At 40.5% G+C, this 21,699-nt stretch overlaps 2 protein-coding genes and 1 non-coding gene across 4 annotated transcripts; all 3 read right to left on the minus strand.

Annotated features, from left to right (window-relative positions):
* Window positions 1–842: 842 nt before the first annotated feature.
* On the minus strand, window positions 843–12,605 carry map6b (microtubule-associated protein 6b). The gene is made up of 3 exons (XM_017490339.3): window positions 10,799–12,605; window positions 8,938–9,157; window positions 843–2,361 (listed from the first exon to the last, which is right to left on the minus strand). The coding sequence occupies exons 1-3, from the start codon at window positions 11,485–11,487 to the stop codon at window positions 2,152–2,154; spliced, it is 1,119 nt and encodes a 372-aa protein (XP_017345828.1). The 5' UTR covers window positions 11,488–12,605; the 3' UTR covers window positions 843–2,151.
* A 988-nt stretch (window positions 12,606–13,593) lies between these two features.
* Window positions 13,594–20,694, minus strand: thap12b (THAP domain containing 12b). 2 transcript variants are annotated; one of them, XM_017491749.3, is made up of 5 exons: window positions 20,405–20,694; window positions 18,331–18,451; window positions 17,687–17,794; window positions 15,908–15,944; window positions 13,594–15,808 (listed from the first exon to the last, which is right to left on the minus strand). In XM_017491749.3, the coding sequence occupies exons 1-5, from the start codon at window positions 20,491–20,493 to the stop codon at window positions 13,947–13,949; spliced, it is 2,217 nt and encodes a 738-aa protein (XP_017347238.1). In that variant the 5' UTR covers window positions 20,494–20,694; the 3' UTR covers window positions 13,594–13,946. The 2 variants fall into 2 exon arrangements, with proteins under 2 accessions (XP_017347238.1, XP_053543388.1); XM_053687413.1 differs by lacking the exons at window positions 17,687–17,794; window positions 18,331–18,451; window positions 20,405–20,694 and adding an exon at window positions 17,095–17,663.
* Window positions 20,695–21,016: 322 nt separating this feature from the next.
* On the minus strand, window positions 21,017–21,088 carry trnap-cgg (transfer RNA proline (anticodon CGG)). The gene has a single exon. It is a non-coding gene; the product is annotated as a tRNA-Pro (tRNA).
* Between the last annotated feature and the right edge of the window lie 611 nt (window positions 21,089–21,699).

Genomic DNA, 21,699 nt, shown 5'->3' on the forward strand with positions numbered 1-21,699 from the left:
CACCCCTAACTGATAGATCACTGTTCAGTTGTACGTTTGGGGAACAAGCTCGATTCCATCATGATGCAAATTTCAGTGATCATGTGATTCTTGGCATCTTTATAAATGATCTTGTCCTTTCTTTTTTATATGTCGATAGAGAAAATGAACAGGTAGAATCAGATTAATCCATAATAGATTGACTTTATGTGATACAAAGTGTTTTGACATGTTATTTGTTTCTGAGATATGATAACTATCTAACTATCCAACAGTGAATATTCTTTCAAATTATGTGATGCAGTTTTGCTTCTAATTTTTCATCCATACTCTATATGAACACTGATTCAGTGTGTTTCCTGCTTTGTGTCAGTGAAAGGAAAGCCTGATTATTATACAACCTTTAAAAAAATGAAAGTATAATTATTTCGCTTCATATCTAATACCCAGGTGAAATTTACACTTAAAGGCTGTGTTTACGCTCCTGATTATTTATGTGCTTATATGCACAGAGTAAGAAACTTTTGACATGTTTTCATGGGGATTATGCAATATTCCTCTCTTACAGTGAAGTATCAGTGGGATACATTTCTCTGGAACACTTGGTTTATTTCATTTGAGGTTGAAATGACAGTAGCTGTGCCATAGACTAGACTGTTGTGAATTCAAATCTCAGAACTGCTAGAAAAACACTCTTAGGCCCTTAATCTTCAATGAGTCAGCTATATGCTTGGACTGGATTCTGCCTCCTAGATTATTATACATCTTAAATCACATTAATTAGAAACTACTAAGATGGAGAGATGTAGGTCTGAACTTACCAGTGGGCTGTTAGCATTTAAGCGTTTAAAATGAAATAAATAATTAAATGTACCAAAGATACCGCTTTAGTGATTTTATTCAAGGCAAGCGAACACCACAAGAACATCACACGTACAAAACACAATGCAGTTGCAGTGGCATCAGGTGGCGTGTTCAGGCACCATATTCTCAAACGGACGGCAGAGCTTAAAGATAGCACCCAGTGAAGTGTACACAGCATGTTTGGAGGACAAGCCAGCAAGATTGATGCGCCAAGAAGTCTGCAGGTTCTCCCAACTTGTGACTTACATGGCTAGGCTGATGACAGAACAACGGTTATCAGAAATGCACCATGCGTCCACCTGTACGAGTATTTCTGACATTTTTATGGCAATCTCAACAGAAATGGCTTCATTTATCATATTCGTTGAAAGACCAAACAGTAGTGCGGTTAGCAGCATTCTTCCATACAGCTTAACTAACTATAGCAGGCAGCTTTAAGCTTAAAAGAGTTGTTTACTTCTCATTTCATAGCATAACGCACAGCAGATCACACTGACATGTCGACCCTTTTGAGAATTCAGTTTTAAGGGATTAATGTATGTCACTACAAAGACACAAACACACAGCGAGGTTGTTTGAGACTCAGATATTTCAGATGGAAAGGTCTGAAAACAGCGGTGGATGTATTTTATATGTATTTTTGTTTTGTTTTGATGTGCATCCTGAAAGACTATGGGCCTAATTTGGTAATGTTTCAGCAGCAGTTTTGATGAGTTTTGGGTGCACTGGGCAATGAAAAATGAATTATGACTCGTGGAAGTGCATGCACTAATCATTTTATGATGTGATAGAAGTTCTAACAAATCTGGCTCATTGTTAGTGTTTGTTGATGTACGCGCTATATGAAATACCGTTTCAATAATTAGTTCGTGGGATGCTGGGAAGGAAACTACTAGGAACCAGATATATGTGCAATTCCATTATTACCTCTAATCAGTACATATTATGTGTACGTCTTTAAATCCAGTTGGGGTGTGTAATAAGTATTTGTAAAAATGTTATGTGATTAAAGCCCAATGATAACTACAAATTTCTAATGATACATTTCTAATCACATATTTATAGTAAGGGTTGAGCAGTGTTTGCTCGCAAATTTCATGCAATAAAGCTTAAGGCTTGTGTGAAAAGATTGGAGATCATTATGGATTATGCAGTGATGCCACATTCAAGGCGAAGCAAGCTGTCAAATCCAAATCCACAATCCATACTTAAAAGCCTAAAAGACTGAAATTGGGCTTAAATAAAAGTGAGTCTTCTAGTATCAAGAGCACAGACCCCTTTCACCCAAATCCACACACAGAATTGCATCTATTCTTTTCCCTCAGCCAGTCTGTTAATCATTTCTTTACTTTTCTTGGTGACTCCTCCATCTGGCTTTAAATCCAGCTTGCTGACAGAGCTTTTCTTCTTGGCAGGTTGGGTTCCAGTGTTCGGCCTTGCTTTAGATTTACTTGCTGTTTTACTTGTATGGCTTGTCGTCTTTTTGGGTTTGGAGTGGGACACACTGGGCTTCTCTGGCTACAGGCACAAAAATGAGACAGTTTGCACATCAGCTCTAAACACAAAGACATCTGGAAGTAATACCTTAAGTAATAACCACATACTACACATGTAATATAAAAATATAACATGCATTATGTCTTCTAAATGAAATACAAGCAACTTTTTTTCTTCTTCCACAAACGTTTGATTGCACCACAAAAAATTAAAATCCATTGGTAAAGATAAAAAGGGTTACAAAAATGTCTTTATGTTAGAGGTGTGCATTGGGACTGGGATTCTGTGAGACCAAAAACATCACAAGAGCAGGCAATTTAGACTGTCATGTGGTGGGTGCAGTCGGTCAGATATAAAGCTTGCGGGACCAATCATGATCACGTTCATTAAAATGAATGCGAATTGGACATGATTGTGTTCATTCATTCGGTAACTAATTTATTCTGGTCAGGCTGGGTTTGCAAACTTGCTTATATTTTGGGAAATAGAACCAACTAAATTCATTAGAAAAAAATCACAATTGGGTACAAACAAAAATTGTGGGAACGGGTGGGATTTGGATTTAAAAACAGCCCAGCACACACCTCTACCTTGTGCTTAATTAGTTGAATCTCATCCTAAAAAATGTATACTTTAACAAAACTACATGTACCACAATTACTGTCATCCCTGCACCCATACTTCTTTTTATTTTTAATACTATGTGCAACCTTCCGTTGCCACGGAGTCTTCCCCTGTAATGCTTGATGTGACAGGAGAATCCGGAGCAAGGAATCTGAGACGACTCCTTAGTACAGAATCTCTCCAGATCCTCCAGGGTCCTACATCCTCTCTTGTGGACTCTCCTCTTCATTTCACCTCACAGGTTCTAAATAGGGTATAGGTCAGGGGACCGGGAGAATCATGTCAAAAGCTTGATTCTGTGGCCATTGATGCATTTGGATATTATTTTGGATCATTGATAGATTGGTAGAGGCAGCCAGAGTTTCATTTAAAATCTATTAAAACCTCATGGAATCCTTGATGCCATGTATCCTAACAAGGACCTTAAAGCCTCTGGAGCAAAATCAGCCTCATATCAAAGATCCGCCACCATATTTAACCGTGGGGATTGTGGGATTGGGGATTGTGTATAATCCTTATTTTTATACTAAATTCACCCTGAGCGTTTGTTGTCCATAAAGTCTATTTTTGTCTCAACTGAACATAGAGAGTTGAAGGTCAGCTGTGCATTCACAGAACAGAGACCACTGGGATTTAACTGAATTCATTACCTGATGATGCTTTAATTGCAGCCTGAGTACAATGAAGTTACTGATATCAGGAAAGTCAGCAATAATGTGGGAGTCCTTAGGACACACTGATGGACACCAGTGCTGAGAGAAGCCACCAAGTTGAAGAAGAAGGCCCTTCTGACTAGTGAACACAGAGGACTACAGCAAAAACAGCTGCAGAAGTGAAAGCTTGAGCATGAGACGAATTTGGAGAGGTCATGGAAAAAGACGTTCAATTGGCCCAAAAAATGTTCAGGAAAAGGAGATGAAATCACTCACAAACTTTACTAAGCAAGTGTGGGGAAGTGTTGACCTCTACTGAGGATATTGTTGAGCAATGACAGGAGCACTTTGACGAACTCCATGGACCTGCCTGCCCTTCAGGAGGCAGTGTCAGAATTCTCTGGTGTTTTTTAGTCCATCTACACTTGCTTCTTCAATGTTGCATGAAAATCTTATTATAGGGAGCAGAGGGTGTGTTCCAAGTATAGGCGACTCACACCTCTCAGCATCCCTGGACAAGGCTATGCCAGGGTTCTAAAGCAGACTAGGATTTCAGAGGAACAATGCGGGTTCTACTCAGGATGTGTAAAAATAGACAAGTTCTTTGGACACCTACTAACCAGGGAGGGTGAAGGCTAACACATGCTATCTCCAAACCGTGAAGCCAGCCAACAGCATCTTTTACACCTACTGCTCATCACAAGGCAGTGTAACACACTTCGAGTAAAGCATTAAAGCTCACAGATGCCCATGAGCCAGTGCTATATCTCCCTGCAGTTCTCGCTGTTTTCCCACTGAAGCTAAGTGGCCAGTACCTGGATGGAGGACCTCTTGGGGAAAACTAAGGTTGCTGCTGGAAGTGATATTAGTGGGGCCAGCAGGGGGCACTCACCACTATGCTGTAGAAACAGCACTGTCTTTCGGATGAGACGTTAAATGAGGTCCTGACTCTCTGTGGTCTGTGGGCAAAATTCCCCCATTGGCCCCTCTCTATAATGGCCCCCTAATAATATTCATCCCTGAATTGGCTACATCAGTCTCCTCTCCTCTTCACCAATAGCTGGTGGGCATTATGGCACACTATGGCTGCCGTCACATCGTCCAGGTGGATGCTACACACTGTTGGTGGTTGAAGAGATTTCCCCTAATACAATGTAAAGCGCTTTGAGTGCCTAGAAAAGTGCTAAATAAATCTATGGAATTCTTCTTCTTATTATTATTATTATTATGAGTCACTGTGGCTGTGGCCACAGATGGCTGTGGCATAGTTGGAACTTCCACCTTAGATCCCCAAAAGATAGGTCGAGCACTTTTTAGTTGTGAAATTTGGGAGCTCCACAACAAAACCGTTTAAAGTGACTGACTTTTTCAAGGGTATGTCTTGTTAATCTATATCCCTATCCTCACCTATGGTCATGAGCTGCGAGTAGTGACTGAAAGACGTGACTACAGGAGGTTGCTGGGTTTACTCTCTGAGATAGGGTGAGGAGCCCAGTAATTTAGGAGGACCTAAGAATAGAACTGCTCTTCCTCCAAATCAAGAGTAGACAGTCGAGTTCGTCTAGCCATCTTGCAGGGATCAGACATGTCCCACTGAATGAAGATCCTGGGGCAGACCGAGGAGCCACTGGAAATTTTATATCTCACAGATGCCTAAGGAACATCTGGGGATCCCCAGGAGGAGCTGGAATCTGTGGCTAGGGCTAGAGAAGTCTGGGCTGACCATCTCAGCTTGCTGGCACGATGACCCCGACCAGGCAAAGCGGAAGGAAAATGAATAAATGAATGAGTCAATGGTTTAACTAATTAACCACGAAAAAATTTTCTTGACCTTTTTACCCATCTTTACCAAGCGTGCCAATAATTCTGGAGCTGACTGTAAATGTGGAATAAACACAAAAATAGAACAGAATAGTTCTTTCATTTTAAGCCATTATTGTCTTGTCAGTGTAGATATTGCAGTCATTTGCGTTAGGGTACAGGGCCCTATTTCAACATGCATTTGCAGATGACATTTTCATCGCAAGAGAGACCGGCTGTGCTGCATATGCCGAGTAAAAACTAATATGAAAATTATCTGAGACAAAAAAATAGCAAGATATCATCAGTAAGAATGATTTAACTACTACAGAAGAGCAGTACTGATAAATAGAAGTATCTCTCTTTTTTTTTTTAAAGATTATTAGTAATTATTAGTTGTGTGAATGTGCTTAATTTATTCTTGCGCTAGTCATTTGCATTAAAAGTAGGTAAATAGGGCCCATTCGTAGTGAATGTTGCTTTTGTGACGTGCAAATAAAAGAGTGGTCATTTAACTGTAAAGCTGAGCATTCATAAAGTGTGCATTCAATCCTCCCGCATGAGTGCTGATATTAATTTCAATCAAATTTAACAGCACACATTAGCTACTACTTGCACATTCATATCAGTGAACCAGGCATTTTATCTAAGTTGACTACTGCAAAAACCTGTATACTTTACCGTTCATCCATCCATCCAACCACCTAGCATTAAAAGGATCAATCTATCTATCCATCCACCAAGGAATAAACTGACTCGTTTTTTCATCAATCCATTCTTTAAATTTTTTTGTGTGTATAAAACTGTGAGATCTATGCGTTTAAAGCATAAACAGCATATTTAGCCACTTTAACCAGTTTTGGGTTGTCACGTTTGCGGAGGGATTGAATTTGACCCACAGGGAAAGGTCTAATCATCTCAGCCATGGTGTTGGTGTGCTGTGCTGAGATGCTTTACATCCTCCATGCTTTGTGTATGAAACATTAAAAAAAAAAACCCACACCTGACTAGAACAGACTTACAACAGAACGTCTGTCACTGTCTGAACAGCCCTATGAGGATGAAAAGATGGGCTGCATAAACACATCTACACACATATACGGTATCAGACCTACATACTGTATTCCCATACCTAGTTAGTAGAAATTAAATACAGCGAATATAGAAAGTCTATACATCCCTGTTTATATTGGAGGTTTGTATGATGTGGAAAAACCCCCAAGATAAATCATGTCAGATCTTTTTTCAGATCTTTAATGTAATGTTGCAACCCACAAAATTCAAGTAAAAAACAAATACAAACATTTTAGAAAAAAACCCTGAAAACTTACAAAAACCTGGTTGTATAAGTATGCACATCCCTTAACTAATACTTTGTCTAAGTATTTTGCTTGTAATTCAGCACTTAAGTCCTTAAGAGTGTAACAACTTAGCACACATTTTTCTTCATCTTCAGCTGTCTAACAGAGGCCTGCAGGTTTTCTGCCTAAATAGATTGTTATTTAGAAATATCCATGATTCCCAGTTGAAGAGAAGCAGCCTCATAGCATGCTACTGCCAACACCATGCTTCACTGTAGGTGTGGTGTTCTTTGACTGTCTTGTTTTTGGGCCAAATATATCTTTTAGAATTATGCCCAAAAAATTATACCTTTGTTTCATCAGACCATAACAATTTTTGCAACATGGTTTTGGCAATAATTAGGTAGGCTTGGATGTTTTTTTTCCTTTGTGAGAATGGGCTTCCATCCTACCCCATAGCCCAGACATGTTACGAATACTACAGATTGTTGTCCCATGCAGGGAGTGTCCAGTACTTGCCAGATATTCCTGCAGCTCCTTTAATGTTGCTGTAGGTCTTTTGGCAGCCTCCCTGATTAGTTTACTCTTGCCCTTTGGTCAATTATTGAGGGATGTCCTGTTCTTGGTAATGTCACTGTGGTACCCATTTCCTCTACTTGCCGATGATGACTTACACTGTGTTCCATGGTACATTTAATGTTCTGGAAATTTCTGTTGTACCCCTATCCTGATCAATAAATTTTAACATTGAGGTCTTGTAAATGCTTTGTAAGCTCTTTGCGGACCATGTCGCCAGCAGTCGTGTAAAACCAAGAAGATGTCAAGAAAATCGTACAGAAATAGATGAACTTATGTATGTCTTACTCCCCATATATGGGGTTAATCAAAATCACTTCATTGTTGACCGGTGTATTATAATTATTTTTAAACCTGAGCTTGCATCTGATTGGTTAATTCTGAGCACAGTCAAAAAAAAATCCTATTAATTTTCACTTGAAATTTTGTTGGTTGCGATATCACATTAAAGGTGGAAAAGGTTCTGACATGATTTTATCTTGCTTTTGTTTTTCTAAATCACAAAAACCTGCGATTTTACCACATTCTACCATGTGTAGCCTTTTTTATATCGCCCATATTTGCTAAATCTTAATTACTGGATATGGTGAGTTTTTCACAAAATAAATAATAGAAACTTTGTAACTTCTCCAGAAAGAATTTACAGAGATATAAATCTACAACTTTAAAGGAGGTTTTTGGCACAGAGCCTGTAGCAGCCCTTCACTCAGAGAATAGCTTCAACTAAATTTACACCGTTTAATCATACAATAATAAAAATAGTCACAGTGCAATTCACGCATAATTTGGAGTCAGGGCTGACTGGCGTAAATAGGGTAGGTGGGCCAAGACCTCCATCTCATTCAAGGAAAAAATACACTGTTTAGCCAAAATTTTATGGACAATCACACCCATATATGAGTCTTCCCCAAACTGTTGCTGCAAAGGTGGAAGCACACAATTGTATAGGATGTCTTTTACCTAAGAGGCCTATTCCATACATATTCCAGCATGAGAATGCCCCTGTGCACAAAGCAAGGTCCATGAAGACATAGTGTGCCAAGGTTGGAGTGGAAGAACCCCATTGGCCTGCATAGAGCCCTGACTCCCACCCCACAGAACACCTTTGGGATGAACTTGAAATCCCCACAGCCACGCTCCAAAATCTAGTGGAAAGCCTTCCCAGAAGAGTGGAAGTTATTATAACAGCAACATGAGACTAAATCTGGAATTGGATGTTCAAAAAGTGCATATGTGTGATGGGCAGGTGTCCACAAACCATTGGCCATACAGTGTACATAAATATAAGCCTTAATTTTCGGCATCTACGTTCCTTTGTGTCTTATTTCTTGGTAACAAAAGGCTTAAAGCGGATTAGTTTTTACCTTTGTGGAAACAAGCACCACCAGCGTCGGTAAACAACAATATAGTACACAGTATGGTGTGAAGAAGTGAGGCTGGGGCTGATTTCTTTCTAGACCAGACTGTAGATTTACACAGCCTATCATTGACCGTCATGACAAGTGATTACACAGAGTGAAACACGCCTCTAGATTTTAGGTCGAGATTCAATATTGTGACTTCTTAGAGTTATTTGATTCGATTTAGTTAGTACCCTGCTTGCAGTGGAAATTAAAAGTGTCCTGACTGTACTACTTGCATACCTTGCTGGGTTCTTTAATGCTGGGATCATTGTATAGGCTGCGTATCCTGCGGCGGTCCAGCAGTTTGTTATCTGTAGCTTCTGGCTTTGCCTGCTCTCCTTTATAAGTGGCACTGTAGCTCGTCTCCAAATTAGCCTTCTCCTCCATTGACAGTTTGTACTGTGACTTGGCTTTGATGGGTTTTACCGGCTTTACATCAGTGTACGCCTTGAACTCCATACTGAAAAAGAGCATCATAGTCAGTGTACGTTTTCTGAAAAGAGCAACTGTCACAGACTATGGGTCTTGCTTTGTCAAAATGTGCACAGTATGTGGGAGAGCCTGACACAAAATAACATGTAACCTTATTTTTGTATGATGTATTACTCCCCTGTGTATCTCGTACATCTGAAAGCTTCCCTTTTTTGGATTTAGGATGTAATTTTTCATCACACAACAAGAGCTTCCTGAAGTACAGGAGTGACAGGTTAGTACACTGGTTTATGTTCACTGGAACAGACCTATACCGTGCACACTCAGAATTTTGCAATGTCAAGTGCATGGGCGTAGCTTTGGGTTGAACCTTTGTGGGGGGGTTGAAGTATGTATGGATATGCTTCCTGATATTTTTAATTAAATTTAAAAAAAGATTTGAAAAAAATCAGCTTAGTTATATCTGCAGTGTCATTACATAACTAGCCTCTGCTTATCAATCTTTCTATCTATCTATCTATCTATCTATCTATCTATTTGTCTAAATATATCACCCACAAACATTTATGATCAAAAATTGTTTCATTAAAACCAATAACACAGGGCATATTAACAGTCCAAATGAACACACACGGTAACTGATTAAAACATCATTAATTGTGAACAACCTTGTTGTTGATAATAATGGAAACTATTAAAATAAAATCTAGCTAACATAACACAAGGCAGTTTTTCACTAATTTGTTATACTGATAGTCACGGCTAAATTGCAGTGAATTATCTAGCTAACTAGCTACAATATATGTGGAGTTGTCGATTATTGGTGTGGTGTTATTGGGGGAAACTACGCCCCTGGTCAAGTGTATGCGATGGGGGTGGGGTGGGGTTCGGGGGGGAGTGGGGGTTGGGGGTTGTGTCAAAACCGTTTTAGTTATATGTTATATCCATATTCCTTTCAGTTATATATGGATGCTTAAATTGCAAAATAATTATTCAGCTGTGATATTCTGATATTTTGTGTTAAATATTACAACAAACAGATCATTAATGCCATTTAAACCTCTGATGGTGGGGAATAAAGCAAATGATTTGAATCTCAGGTTTTCTTGACTAACAGAACACATGTCGAAGTACATGAGCATGCTGAAATATTATACCCCGTAGTGAACGATTACAATAGCTGAAAGTATACAAAGTGAAACAAAAGGCTAATATATTGTATTTTTGTCATTTACAGAGAGATTACAATGCTGCTGTCAGAATATGTATACCCATCACCTCTGCCCTTAAACCCAATTTTGGTCTTCTACTATGCTTCCAAAAAAATTTATTATCCTTACTTTACACACCCTTCACCAGTGCTTGTTTCTCACTCTGCATTATTCTTTCAGCCTGAGGAGAGAGCCACACAGGTTTGTGTACAGAGGAGACTTGTGCAAGGAGCACATCCTACATTCATAGTGTGTGTGAAGTGGCGGAGAGAAGTATTTAAAAGCTATAAACTGTTAATAAATCTATTATATATATATATATATATATATATATATATATATATATATATATATATATATATATATATACACACACACACACACAGCAGTGATGTAGTGTAAAACTATCCAGAGCAACTCTGCCTTCTGTTTAATTTTTTTATTTTTATTTTTTATACCTGTATGAGCTTCCAGTAGTTCCTTCCTGCTTGATCTGCCTGTTTAGAGCATCTGCTGCTGATCTTCCTCTGGACCCCACGCTCTGCTCTTTCTTCTTCTCTCCAGTCTCAGCATCCTCCTCTTTCTTCACCGGGCGCTTCTTCTTCTCCTCCTTGGCATCTTCTTTTTCTTTTACTCTCTCCTCGATCTCGCACTTCTCCATGCCCGTGTCCGGTTCTGAGGCTCTCACGTGCTCCAGCTTTTGGCTCTTGCTCTCGCCTTTGGGGATCCATGGATGATCTCCGCGTTTCTGAACGGGCCACGGTTTATAATCTTTCTGGTACTGCGTCTCGTTATCGAACGGTGTTTGGCACGGGCGGTACTCGTTTTTGGGTTTGCAGCTCGGTTCCGGTTTGACTTTCCAGGCTTTGAAGTCCTGGCGCGTGACGGACGACCCGCGCGCTGCTGAAGATGCTGATGCTGTTGCTGCAGCCGACTCTTGTGGCGCGGTGTGGGCGGGCTCTGTTTCTATGGCGACCGCGCTGGGATGATGGGATTGCGCTAACGGGCCCGGTTGCGGATGGAGGTGCCGCACCTCGCCCACGTCCGAGTACTTGGTAAAAACGAGCGGTACGGCGATGTCCGCTTTATCCAGCTCGCTCCAGAAGCGGTTGATGCAGCAGGCGCGGGTGATGCAGGGCCACGCCATGCCCAAGACCTGCAGCAGCGATTAATTCTCAGCAAAAATGAGGCATCGAGTTAATCCCCCTCTTCTTTTAAACGGATTAGAGCGCGACTTTTCCTGCCGTGATGGATTTCCCCTCAGAAGGTGAAGTCAGTGCAATCTTGCCGTAGTGTTCCAACAGAAAAATATTACCCCAAATAGTAGCTTGAAGGCCTGATGAGTGTGAGCGCAGCCCCGCCTGGTTGTGGAGGATTGCTGCGTAAAATCTCCCGTCACCTGCAGCCGGCTGCGGCTGGACAGCAGCACCCACAGGCCACGCCCCCAGATTAACCACTTCCTGTCCGAGACTATAACACTGTTCAGTGTCACTGAAAAATCACACGTTTGTTGTCCGTTCATTCTGGAAAAATGCACTTCAGTACAGTTTCACAATCTCTTAATTATAGCCTAGTGATTGGAATGTTTTAATGTAATGTTTCATGTTAATATCATGCTGGCTTTATGTATTCATCTTTATATTCATCTCTTTAGATTTCTATACAGGGGGGCACGTTTGGGGCGTTTGGGGTTTGATTCCACCTCCACCCTGTTTTCGTGTTCTGCCCATGCATGAGCGCTTTCCTCCGGGTACTCCGGTTTCCTCCCCTAGTCCAAAGACATGCACCGTAGACCGATTGACATTTCCAAATTGTCCGTAGTGTGTGAATGGGTAGCAACGTGAACGCCTTGTGTCCTGATTTCCCTGGGATAGGCTCACCCGTGTAGGATAAGCGGTATGGAAAATGGATGTACGGACATATTTAGACTAGGACATAAATTGCTTCAGAAATGAATGTACAATTTGGAAACGGCCTGATGAGAAAAAAATTGACGTGTGCAAGCGAAGCGCTTTATACAAGTCTTTATAGGTATATTGTATTATACATGTAACATATACAGTGCCCTCCACTAATATTGGCACCATAGAAGCCGATCCCATTTGAAGTTCCAGTAGTGTCTGGATTTTTTTTTATAAACCTGTTTTGTTTGCAATTGATTGATATCCATGAGAGCAGAGTATTTTTGTGATTTCTTTTAACAAAAGGTTAAAGAATAAAGACCATTTTTCACACCCTTTTTTGCTCATATTTATTTAACACATGCCAATATTAGTGGAGTGGCACTGTATTGTATAGATCACAAGTTCCCTACCCTGGGCATGCAGTAATCCTTGTCCGGTCCTGCATATTTTTTGTGTTTTTCCTGCTGTTACACACCCACCCCAACTCGATTAGTTGAACGGATTGTGTTAGAGCAGGGAAAAGTGTGCCAGACTCGCTTCTGTTTGAACCGTTTGCTAATGATATAAAAACAACAGCTGTCTGTGATTTGTGTTTATTTTCAGAGTACTGCATTCATTAGAAGAAAGTGTGAAAATGGGAAAGCTCAAATCGACACTGAAACTTGATTACACATTATGCCAGGTTGTCATGTAAAATGCTGACACACCCTGCATGACCTAAGTTTGGATTGTGTGCATTTGTCTACTCCCATTCATCTATAACTAAGCTGGTGCTCTTAAGTAAAGCAGGGTTCTACAGCAGCTCGAACACACTTAGTAAACCTGGTAGTTAGCAGATGAGTATAATGAGATGAAATGTCACCAGACTGTACTGGACTCCCATGCTTTAGGACTGGAATTGTGAATCGCCATCTCTGAGGAGTCACACCCATGTTCCTTTGTTTCAATCTTACAAGAGAAACACTAACGATACCATCTAGTGGCAGCATCAGAGCAGCAGACTGGAAACTGGAGACAGAGCAGAGAGCAAAGATACAAAGTCACGGTTCATATTCACCCTATTTACTAAAAACGATGGACAGATGGACATTAAAACTGAAATCAGATTACATTTACGCCGTCATTTCTGCATCTGGTTCCTTTCCGTGCTTCTTCATCATGTTGTCTCAGAGTTTTTCTTGCCAAAGTCACTTCTGGCTTGCTCATTCGGGATCTAAACCTACAAAGATGCTTTGTGACATGGTCTATTGTTAAACGCTCTATACAAAAATGACTGAATTGAATTTCTTTTTATACAAAAATATGACAGTATAAGAATTACTGGAATCAAGAGATTCCAGAATGCCGTATTAAAAATATGTCACATTTATTTACATTGTAAATGAAGTACAGTGTTTAAAACAATGCACCAGTTGTGATGGTTCAAGATTGTTCACTTTCAAATGTTTCACACAGGTGAAATTTATACACACCAGTTAATACCCATTTAATTAAATGCATTTAGGCTCATAAGGTCTGTATAATATAAAACAGTATAAATACATTTAACACTGTAATGACTAACAGAATATTAATCCTGCAAAATGGTAAATTGTATACACCAGTTAGAAAAATAAAAAATAATTTAAATCTACCCTATGCTCATAAGCACAGTGTGATCTAGAAAAGAGTTCCACTGTTAAGTCTCTGTAAAGGCCACTATTTAATCACTTTCTTCTGGGTAACTTTTGATATAACATTCAACCATTTCATCTAGATCTACTTTAACATGGTAATTGATATTCAGCACAGCCAAACTTTTTGACCTGTGCCTCACTGGTGTGTCTGAAAGGTAAGCCTGTAGGCGTTTCTGTCCAGTACCTCCCTGACCCCCAAACGTCAACACGGGTAAAGAGGCCAGAATTCTCAGGAACGCGTTGACGTTTGGGAAGAACTTAACGTCCGAGTGCTGTAGTGTTTCATGAATGGTGCACGGCAGGTTGACTTCCTTTCCCCTGTGTTTCCATTTGATCCTCCAGCAGTGAAGCTCTGCAGGCAGTGTGTCTGGCTGAGGAAGATCGCTTCTGAATATGTCCGCGTGGGCTTCCTCTGAGGTGTTAAATTTCATCTGGCCCATGACTGCTGGAACAAGAGACAAGCACTTAAGAGCCCTGATATGGTTATCCGAGAACATGTCCTTCACTTCCTGAGTGATGTGCTCCATGAGCGGAAGAGTTAGGTACTCTTTGTAAAAGGACTCGGCCTGTATTTCTACCGTTTCAATCGCCCGTTGCTTTCTGAGGAACAGTCTGGGCACTTTGACTGGGATCTCCATCGCTGAGGCCAGATTTACAGCTTCCTCATACCAGAATTCGTGGTAAACTTCAATGTTGTCTAGAACCTCATGCAAAGAATGCAAGACGGCTGTTAGGCTGCTAGCCGCGAAATACACATCAAGAGTCTCTCCTTGCAAGTTTTTACCAAAGGCTCTTGTGAATGAGAGAGCGTTCTTCATTACGACCAGAGTAACGACAAACTCGAAGTCAGCCAAAGCCTCGGAGATGGCGTAAGCATCGCTGGTGAACTGGTCGTTCCATTTCAGGTCTTCGTTGTCTTGTATGCTGTCCATGCAGAGCAGAAGTGGCTCTAACAAATCAACAGCCATCTCAAACACATTATGCAGCTCTGTCCACATGGCACGACAGTTCTCTTTGAGATCTTCTCCTTTCTCCATGTTGCCCTGTGAGAGAATAGAGATGGCGCTGTCGAGTTCAGCCTGCAGAAGTGGAGAAGACTTAAAGAAGGCATCTGTCTTTTTAAGAACCGACATTACGACTTGAACACCAGTCAGCGGAATGCTGTTAGCTAGGTGTACGTTAAGCGCATAGGTTGCACATGGTGTACTCATGGCCATTGGGTATTTCTCTGTCAGTTGGTTGGCTATGGCTTTCATCTTACTGCCAAAGACACCAGAGCCTGCGTGTGCTTGACCTCTGCAGTGTTCCATGCTCAGATCCCATTCCTTCATAATGTGAGTCTCCAATTTGTCTGCCATAAATTGCTCCTCTCCTTCTCCTTCAAACAAGAAGAACTCGACAAACTCCTCCCTGAGAGTGTTGCTTTGGTCCACAAAACGCAAGAACACCGGGAAATGCTGACCTTCTGGAAATTCCACCAGCTCCCCAGTCACCAGTGAAAAGAAACGGCTTTCTCGTACTTCCTGCAGCAGCTCATCGCGAACGCATCGCTCACAAATATCCAGCAGTTGCTTCTGCTGTGCTCCTGGCCACAATTCCTCATTAACAGCTGCTGCTTCAAACCGTGCTCTAAGAACTTCATCGCCAGCATTAATGCGGTTTTCCAGCAAAGCATGAAATGTGCTCATGATAAATGGCTCTTCTTTTGACTGGTAACTCGATGGGATGTTTTGTTTTCCTATTAGCACAATCACTTCAAACAAAGACTTTAAGAACTCTCTTAGTTCTTTCTGATGCGCAGTCAACTGGGGTACATCATCAGCCTCTGTGTCATCCTCACCAGCAGTTTTTTCCTTTTTTGAGAGCAACTGTTCTATTGAAGACTCCACTAAAACACAATTAAGGCAAAAAAAAAAAAAAGTTATTTATGAAATGTTTTTAATCTGGGCATCCAACAGATATATTTAGAGATGTAATGAATACTCACATCTTCGCTCTTTGATTTTTCTTACCTCTTCATCTGTCTATAAACATAAAAACAGAAATGAAATAGGATAAAAGAGCATTATAATAAAAAAATTATACTAATATGTTTCATACACATAGGGATATCACTGATTGCTTCATAATGCCAATGAAGACAAACTTTTCCACAACAGACAAATAACAGAAACATAAATGTATTTTCGCTGAATAATGTACAGTGCCCTCCACTAATACTGGCACCCTTGGTAAATGTGACCAAAGGAGGCTGTGAAAAAGTGTCTTTATTGTTTAACCTTTTGATCATTTGTTAACAAAATTCACAAAAAGACTGCTCTCGTGGATATCAAACAATTGCAAACACAAGTTTAGCAAAAAAAAAAAAAAATTGTTAAATATAGGTGTACCCTTATGAATTCAAATGAGAAAAACATATTTGAAGTATATTCCCATTGATATTTTACATTTCCTTTAATACTCCTGGGTGACTAGGAACAGGAAATAGTTCAACCGTGACTTCCTGTTTCACAGGAGTATAAATATGAGGTAACACATAGGCCAAATTCCCTTAGTCATTCATAACAATGGGTAAGACCAAGGAATATAGCTGTGATGTGCGGCAAAAGGTTGTTGAGCTTCACAAAATGGGAAGTGGCTATAAGAAAATAGCACAAGCATTGAAAATGCCCATTTCCACCATCAGGGCAATAATTAGGAAGCTCCAGGCCACTGTAAATGTTATGAATCAACCTGGAAGAGGACGTGTGTCTATATTGTCTCAACACACTGTGAAGAGGATGGTTTGAGTGGGCAAAAATTGCCAAGAATCACAGCTCAGTTAGTTAGTTGTATCTTGGGGTCAGAAAGTCTCCAAAACTACAATCTGAAGTCACCTACATCACCACAAGTTGTTTGGAAGGATTTAAAGAAAAAAGCCTCTACTCTCATCCAAAAACAAACTCAAGCGTCTTCAGTTAGCCAGACACTACTGGAACTTCAAATGGGATCGGGTTCTATGGTCAGATGAAACCAAAATAGAGCTGTTTGGCAATAAATACCAGAGGTGGTTTTGGTGCACACAGAGACCTAACTGTCTCTTCCAGAAAGCTTAAAATGCACCATGGTTGGATCTTCCACCAGGACAATGATCCAAAACATGCATCAAAATCAATACAAAAATGGTTCACTAACCACAAAATCAAGGTCCTGCCATGGCCATCCCAGTATCCTGACCTGAAACCCATAGAAAACCTGTAGGATGAACTGAAGAGGAGAGTCCACCAGCGTGGACCTCAAAAAGTGAAGGATCCGGAGAGAATCTGTATGGAGGAATGGTCTCAGATCCCTTGCCATGTATTCTCCAACCTCATCAGGCATTATAGGAGAAGACTCAGAGCTGTTATCTTGGCAAAGGGAGGTAGCACAAAGTATTGACTAAAAGGGTGCCAATAATTGTTTCACACCTCTATGTAACAAAGATAATACATTTTTGATAAACCTGTTTTGTTTTAAATTGTTTGATATCCATGAGAGCACAGCATTTTAATGAATTTTCTGAACAAAAGATGAAAAAGGTTAAACAATATAGAATTTTTCACAGCCTTCTTTGCTCATATTTACCAAGGGTGCCAATATTATTGGAGGGCACTGTATATAACCCATCTTGGGTTTGTATTATTTATTACAGAGGTTAAAGACTATAGAATACTACAGAAGCATATGTTTCATTAGGCTGCTACTCAACTTTCTTTTGCTTCATTAAAAGTTGAAAAAAGTAGTGTACCAAAATTTTGATGCGTTTCCGATGTCTGCTGTGTGGATTACTGAGGTGGCTGGTTAAATCAAAAATGGTAGGAATAGCAGTATCTCTCAGCACAGTCCTGTAAGGACTCTGTATTAACAGAAAAAATGCAGCTATGAGACATTGACCAACAATAACCACCAAAACATGGCAGTTAATTCCTAAGCATGCAACAGCAGTCACACAGTCAGTCCTATAACCACAGAGTCAGTCCTATAACCACAGAGTCAGTCCTATAACCACAGAGTCAGTCCTATAACCACAGAGTCAGTCCTATAACCACAGAGTCAGTCCTATAACCACAGAGTCAGTCCTATAACCACAGAGTCAGTCCTAGCGTCAGTCCTATAACCACAGATTCAGTCCTATAATGTCAGTCCTGTAACCACAGAATCAGTCCTATAACCACAGAGTCAGTCCTAGAGTCAGTCCTATAACCACAGAGTCAGTCCTATAACCACAGAGTCAGTCCTATAACCACAGAGTCAGTCCTAAAACCAGTCTTAACATCATACACAGTCCTAAAAATCATAAAAGGTCAATCCTGAAATTATAGTCACACACAGGCAGTCCTAAAGTCACACAGCAGAAAGATACATGTAATTAAGTCAAGTAACCGCACTCACCGTTTTACAAATCATTGCTGGCTCAAAGTGTTTCGCACATAGCCTGTAATGTTTGTTTAGCTGATCAGGAGTTTTCTCTTCGAGATCTGCACGGCGACAGTTCTCTACCCACAGCCTACATCTGTCCACAAGAAAGAGAAATTACAAAGGCGTTATACTCAGTAGGGCTGCAACAACTAAGCGATAAAATCGATAATTAAAATAGTCGACAACGAATTTCGTTACGGATTAGTTGGGTCTATGACATCACTGTGGATACCCCCCACTGCATTACACATAAATTACTGTAAAAGCTCATTTTCCTTGTGGTTTTGTTCAGGTATATCAACTTTATTAACAGGCACTGTTTCAAAGATGATCCAAATATGTCAAAAAAAAGCCAACAATTTCCATGGGGTGTACTTATTGTTCACATGACTGTATAGCCCTGTTTAGTGTGAACAGGCACAATACAGGAAGTGAAGCACAGATTTTAGGATTCACGCAGCACTTTTTGTAAATTGGAGCTGCTAAACTGAGCAGTTTAGTCACTGCCATATTTCTAACCAATGAATGGAATTTTTCTTTTACAAGTACATATAAACCTAGCACCCTAAAGCCCATTCGCTGTGACGCACAATATATTAGCACCCGTCTACCATGTCCTTTATTGAAAATGGATCACCAGACGACCACCACTGAGGTGATATTTGGGCGTCGGACTGCTCTCAGAACAGCAGTGACATGGTGGTGTGTTGCAATGGCTTCACAGGGTTTCTGCTGATGAGTTTACCAACCACAAAAAGTCTACCAACCAAAAACACAGTGCAGTGCTGTGATTGGAAACTGACACTGATGCAAGGCTTGGAGGGTGAAAAATATGGTGTTTGTGTGAAAAGTTCAACAAACTGTTTTTATCTCGCTGTATACTTACTAGGTGATTCAACAAGGTACGTGTGTACAATAAAGCAGTGAGTAAGCCTACACAGTACAGGGCTGATCCACTCTTACGAGCCATACACACAGGTGGTGCTGAGAATGTTCCACCACCCAAATACATCACCAAGAATGTGTGGACACCTGACCATGACACTCATATGTGCTTGCTGAACATCTCATTCCAGATTTTGACCCCTCCACTCTTCTGGGAAGGCTTTCCACTAGATTTTGGAGTATGGCTGTGGGGATAAAACGGCCAGTGGGTGTACCTTAAATAAAACGTTATCTGAGGCCAGAGATTGTGTGTGCTAGGTTTCCTCTATGCAGCAAGAAATCATAAAGACAGAAAGCATGATGCTCATAATAAAAGATCCTGTTAGTACACTTGACTCTTTTTGAGCCTGGTTTCTCTGAAGGTTTCTTCCTCCTGTCCTCTCAGGGAGTTTGTCTTTGCCTCTGTCATCTCTGCCTAGCTCATAAGGGATTTCAAGAGGCATTTATTTGTCATTTTCACAAATAAAATGGGCATCGAAACACCTGTGACGAGGCTCAGATTCAGACATTGACAGTCCAAACACATATTTAGACATGAACGGGTGAGCTGATGCTGTAATGTAATAAGGTAAATACAGTAGTGGACAATGGCAGAGTAACAGTGGCGTTCTATTAAGTAAGCAGAACTGCAAATACTTGTGAAAGTAAAGCTGCTTTGTGACAATGTTTATTATTAAAATGAAACTGCAATCGCTAATTAGTCAGAATCACTCTCAGAGCCACAGCTACGTCCAATTCAAATAGTGTGATGAAAGTGAGCAGCACCTATCACTTCATCCTGCAGGGCAAACTCATTCTACCCACCCGTATTCGCACAGATCCCGCCTCCTGCGTTGTGATTGGCTGATAATATCCACAAAACAAAGCACGGGCCAATTAAGACACTGCATGAAAGCGCGATTCGGAAGTAAAGTTTTCAGAGTACAGGTGGAATTAACAAATACGCAAACTAGATTTAGCTTCTCTAGCTAGTTCGTATTTGTTGTTGTCTTACCTGTACCTGCTAGCTTGCTGAATGATGCTGTAACGCTTATTTGTGTTCCTATTAGCATGAGGTTTATTGACTTAAACGTGTTAATTTGCTAATAAGAAACATACTCACCTTTCAGGATCTCTTGGAAACCTGAAGAAAGCCAGATCAGACTGAGTGCTTTTCCGGGTGCAGTTTGGAGCCGCGCAAAAATTTGGCATTGTTTATGAAACTAGTGTAAACAAACTGTTACTGTTTACAGTCCACGCATTTTTTTTTTTTTAAATGTGTATTAAAATTGAATAGCGATGTATTTTCCCACTAAATCAGCACACAGCTACTACACAGCTAGCTAGCTAAACAGCTAACAAAGCACGGAACTGCTGTCCCAGAATGCCTTTCGAGACACGTCCCAGAATGCTACAGTTTCTGTCACGATGTATTTTAATATAGGTTGAAAATTAGTCAAAAATCAAAGAAACAACGGTAATATGATTGGAAGTCATAGGATCCCTAGAAATAAACACCTTTGTGATTATAAATGAAAAAGCTGCTCAGATTTTCCTATTTTAGTATTAGGTATAACGCAGGTATTAGCAAGGTGTTGATGTTGCATTACAGCATTTGCGCTACAGAATAACTAAAATGGAAATTTAATTAATTACCGAGCTGTATCACTGTAACAAAACATACAGCTTAAGTCTCCCATTGTTCCCCAGTTTTAAATAAAAAACTAAAACTCGTGGGCTCGTCCGGGATTTGAACCCGGGACCTCTCGCACCCGAAGCGAGAATCATACCCCTAGACCAACGAGCCGTGTGCTACAAATTCACGTTTTGTTTTAATAAATACCTTCTTAAAACGACCACAACACGTTTCACTTATTTTTGATGCACTGTATGGCCAAGAGGTTATGGACACCTGATCATCACACCCATATGTGCTTGTTGAATATCCCATTTCCCATAAAACAGTTTTGCGGTTATAATAAACCTCCACTCTTCTGGGAAGGCTTTCCACTAGATTTTGGAGCATAGCTGTGGAGATTTGTGTTCATTCAGCTATAAGTGCATTATTGAAGTCAGGGTGAGAACTCATGGTCTACAGTCAGTGCTCTAGTTCATCCCAAAGTGGAGTCGAGGTCTGGGCTCTGTGCAGGTGACTCGAGTTCTTCCACACAAACCTTGGCAAACCGTGTCTTCATGGAGCTTGCTTTGTGCACAGGGGGCATTGTCATGCTGAAGACAGGTTTGGGCCTCTTAGCTCCTGTAGGCAAGTGATAGCTCAGGGGTTAAGATATTGGATTACTGATTGGAAGGTTTTGCATTCAAATCTCAGCGCTGCCACTGTAGGTCCCTTAACTGTATAAAAGAGTTAAATGTAAGCTGCTCTGGATAAGAGTGTCTGCCAAATGCTATAAATGTACA

Source organism: Ictalurus punctatus, chromosome 17 (assembly GCF_001660625.3).
Source record: "Ictalurus punctatus breed USDA103 chromosome 17, Coco_2.0, whole genome shotgun sequence".
NCBI classification, from domain to species: domain Eukaryota; kingdom Metazoa; phylum Chordata; class Actinopteri; order Siluriformes; family Ictaluridae; genus Ictalurus; species Ictalurus punctatus.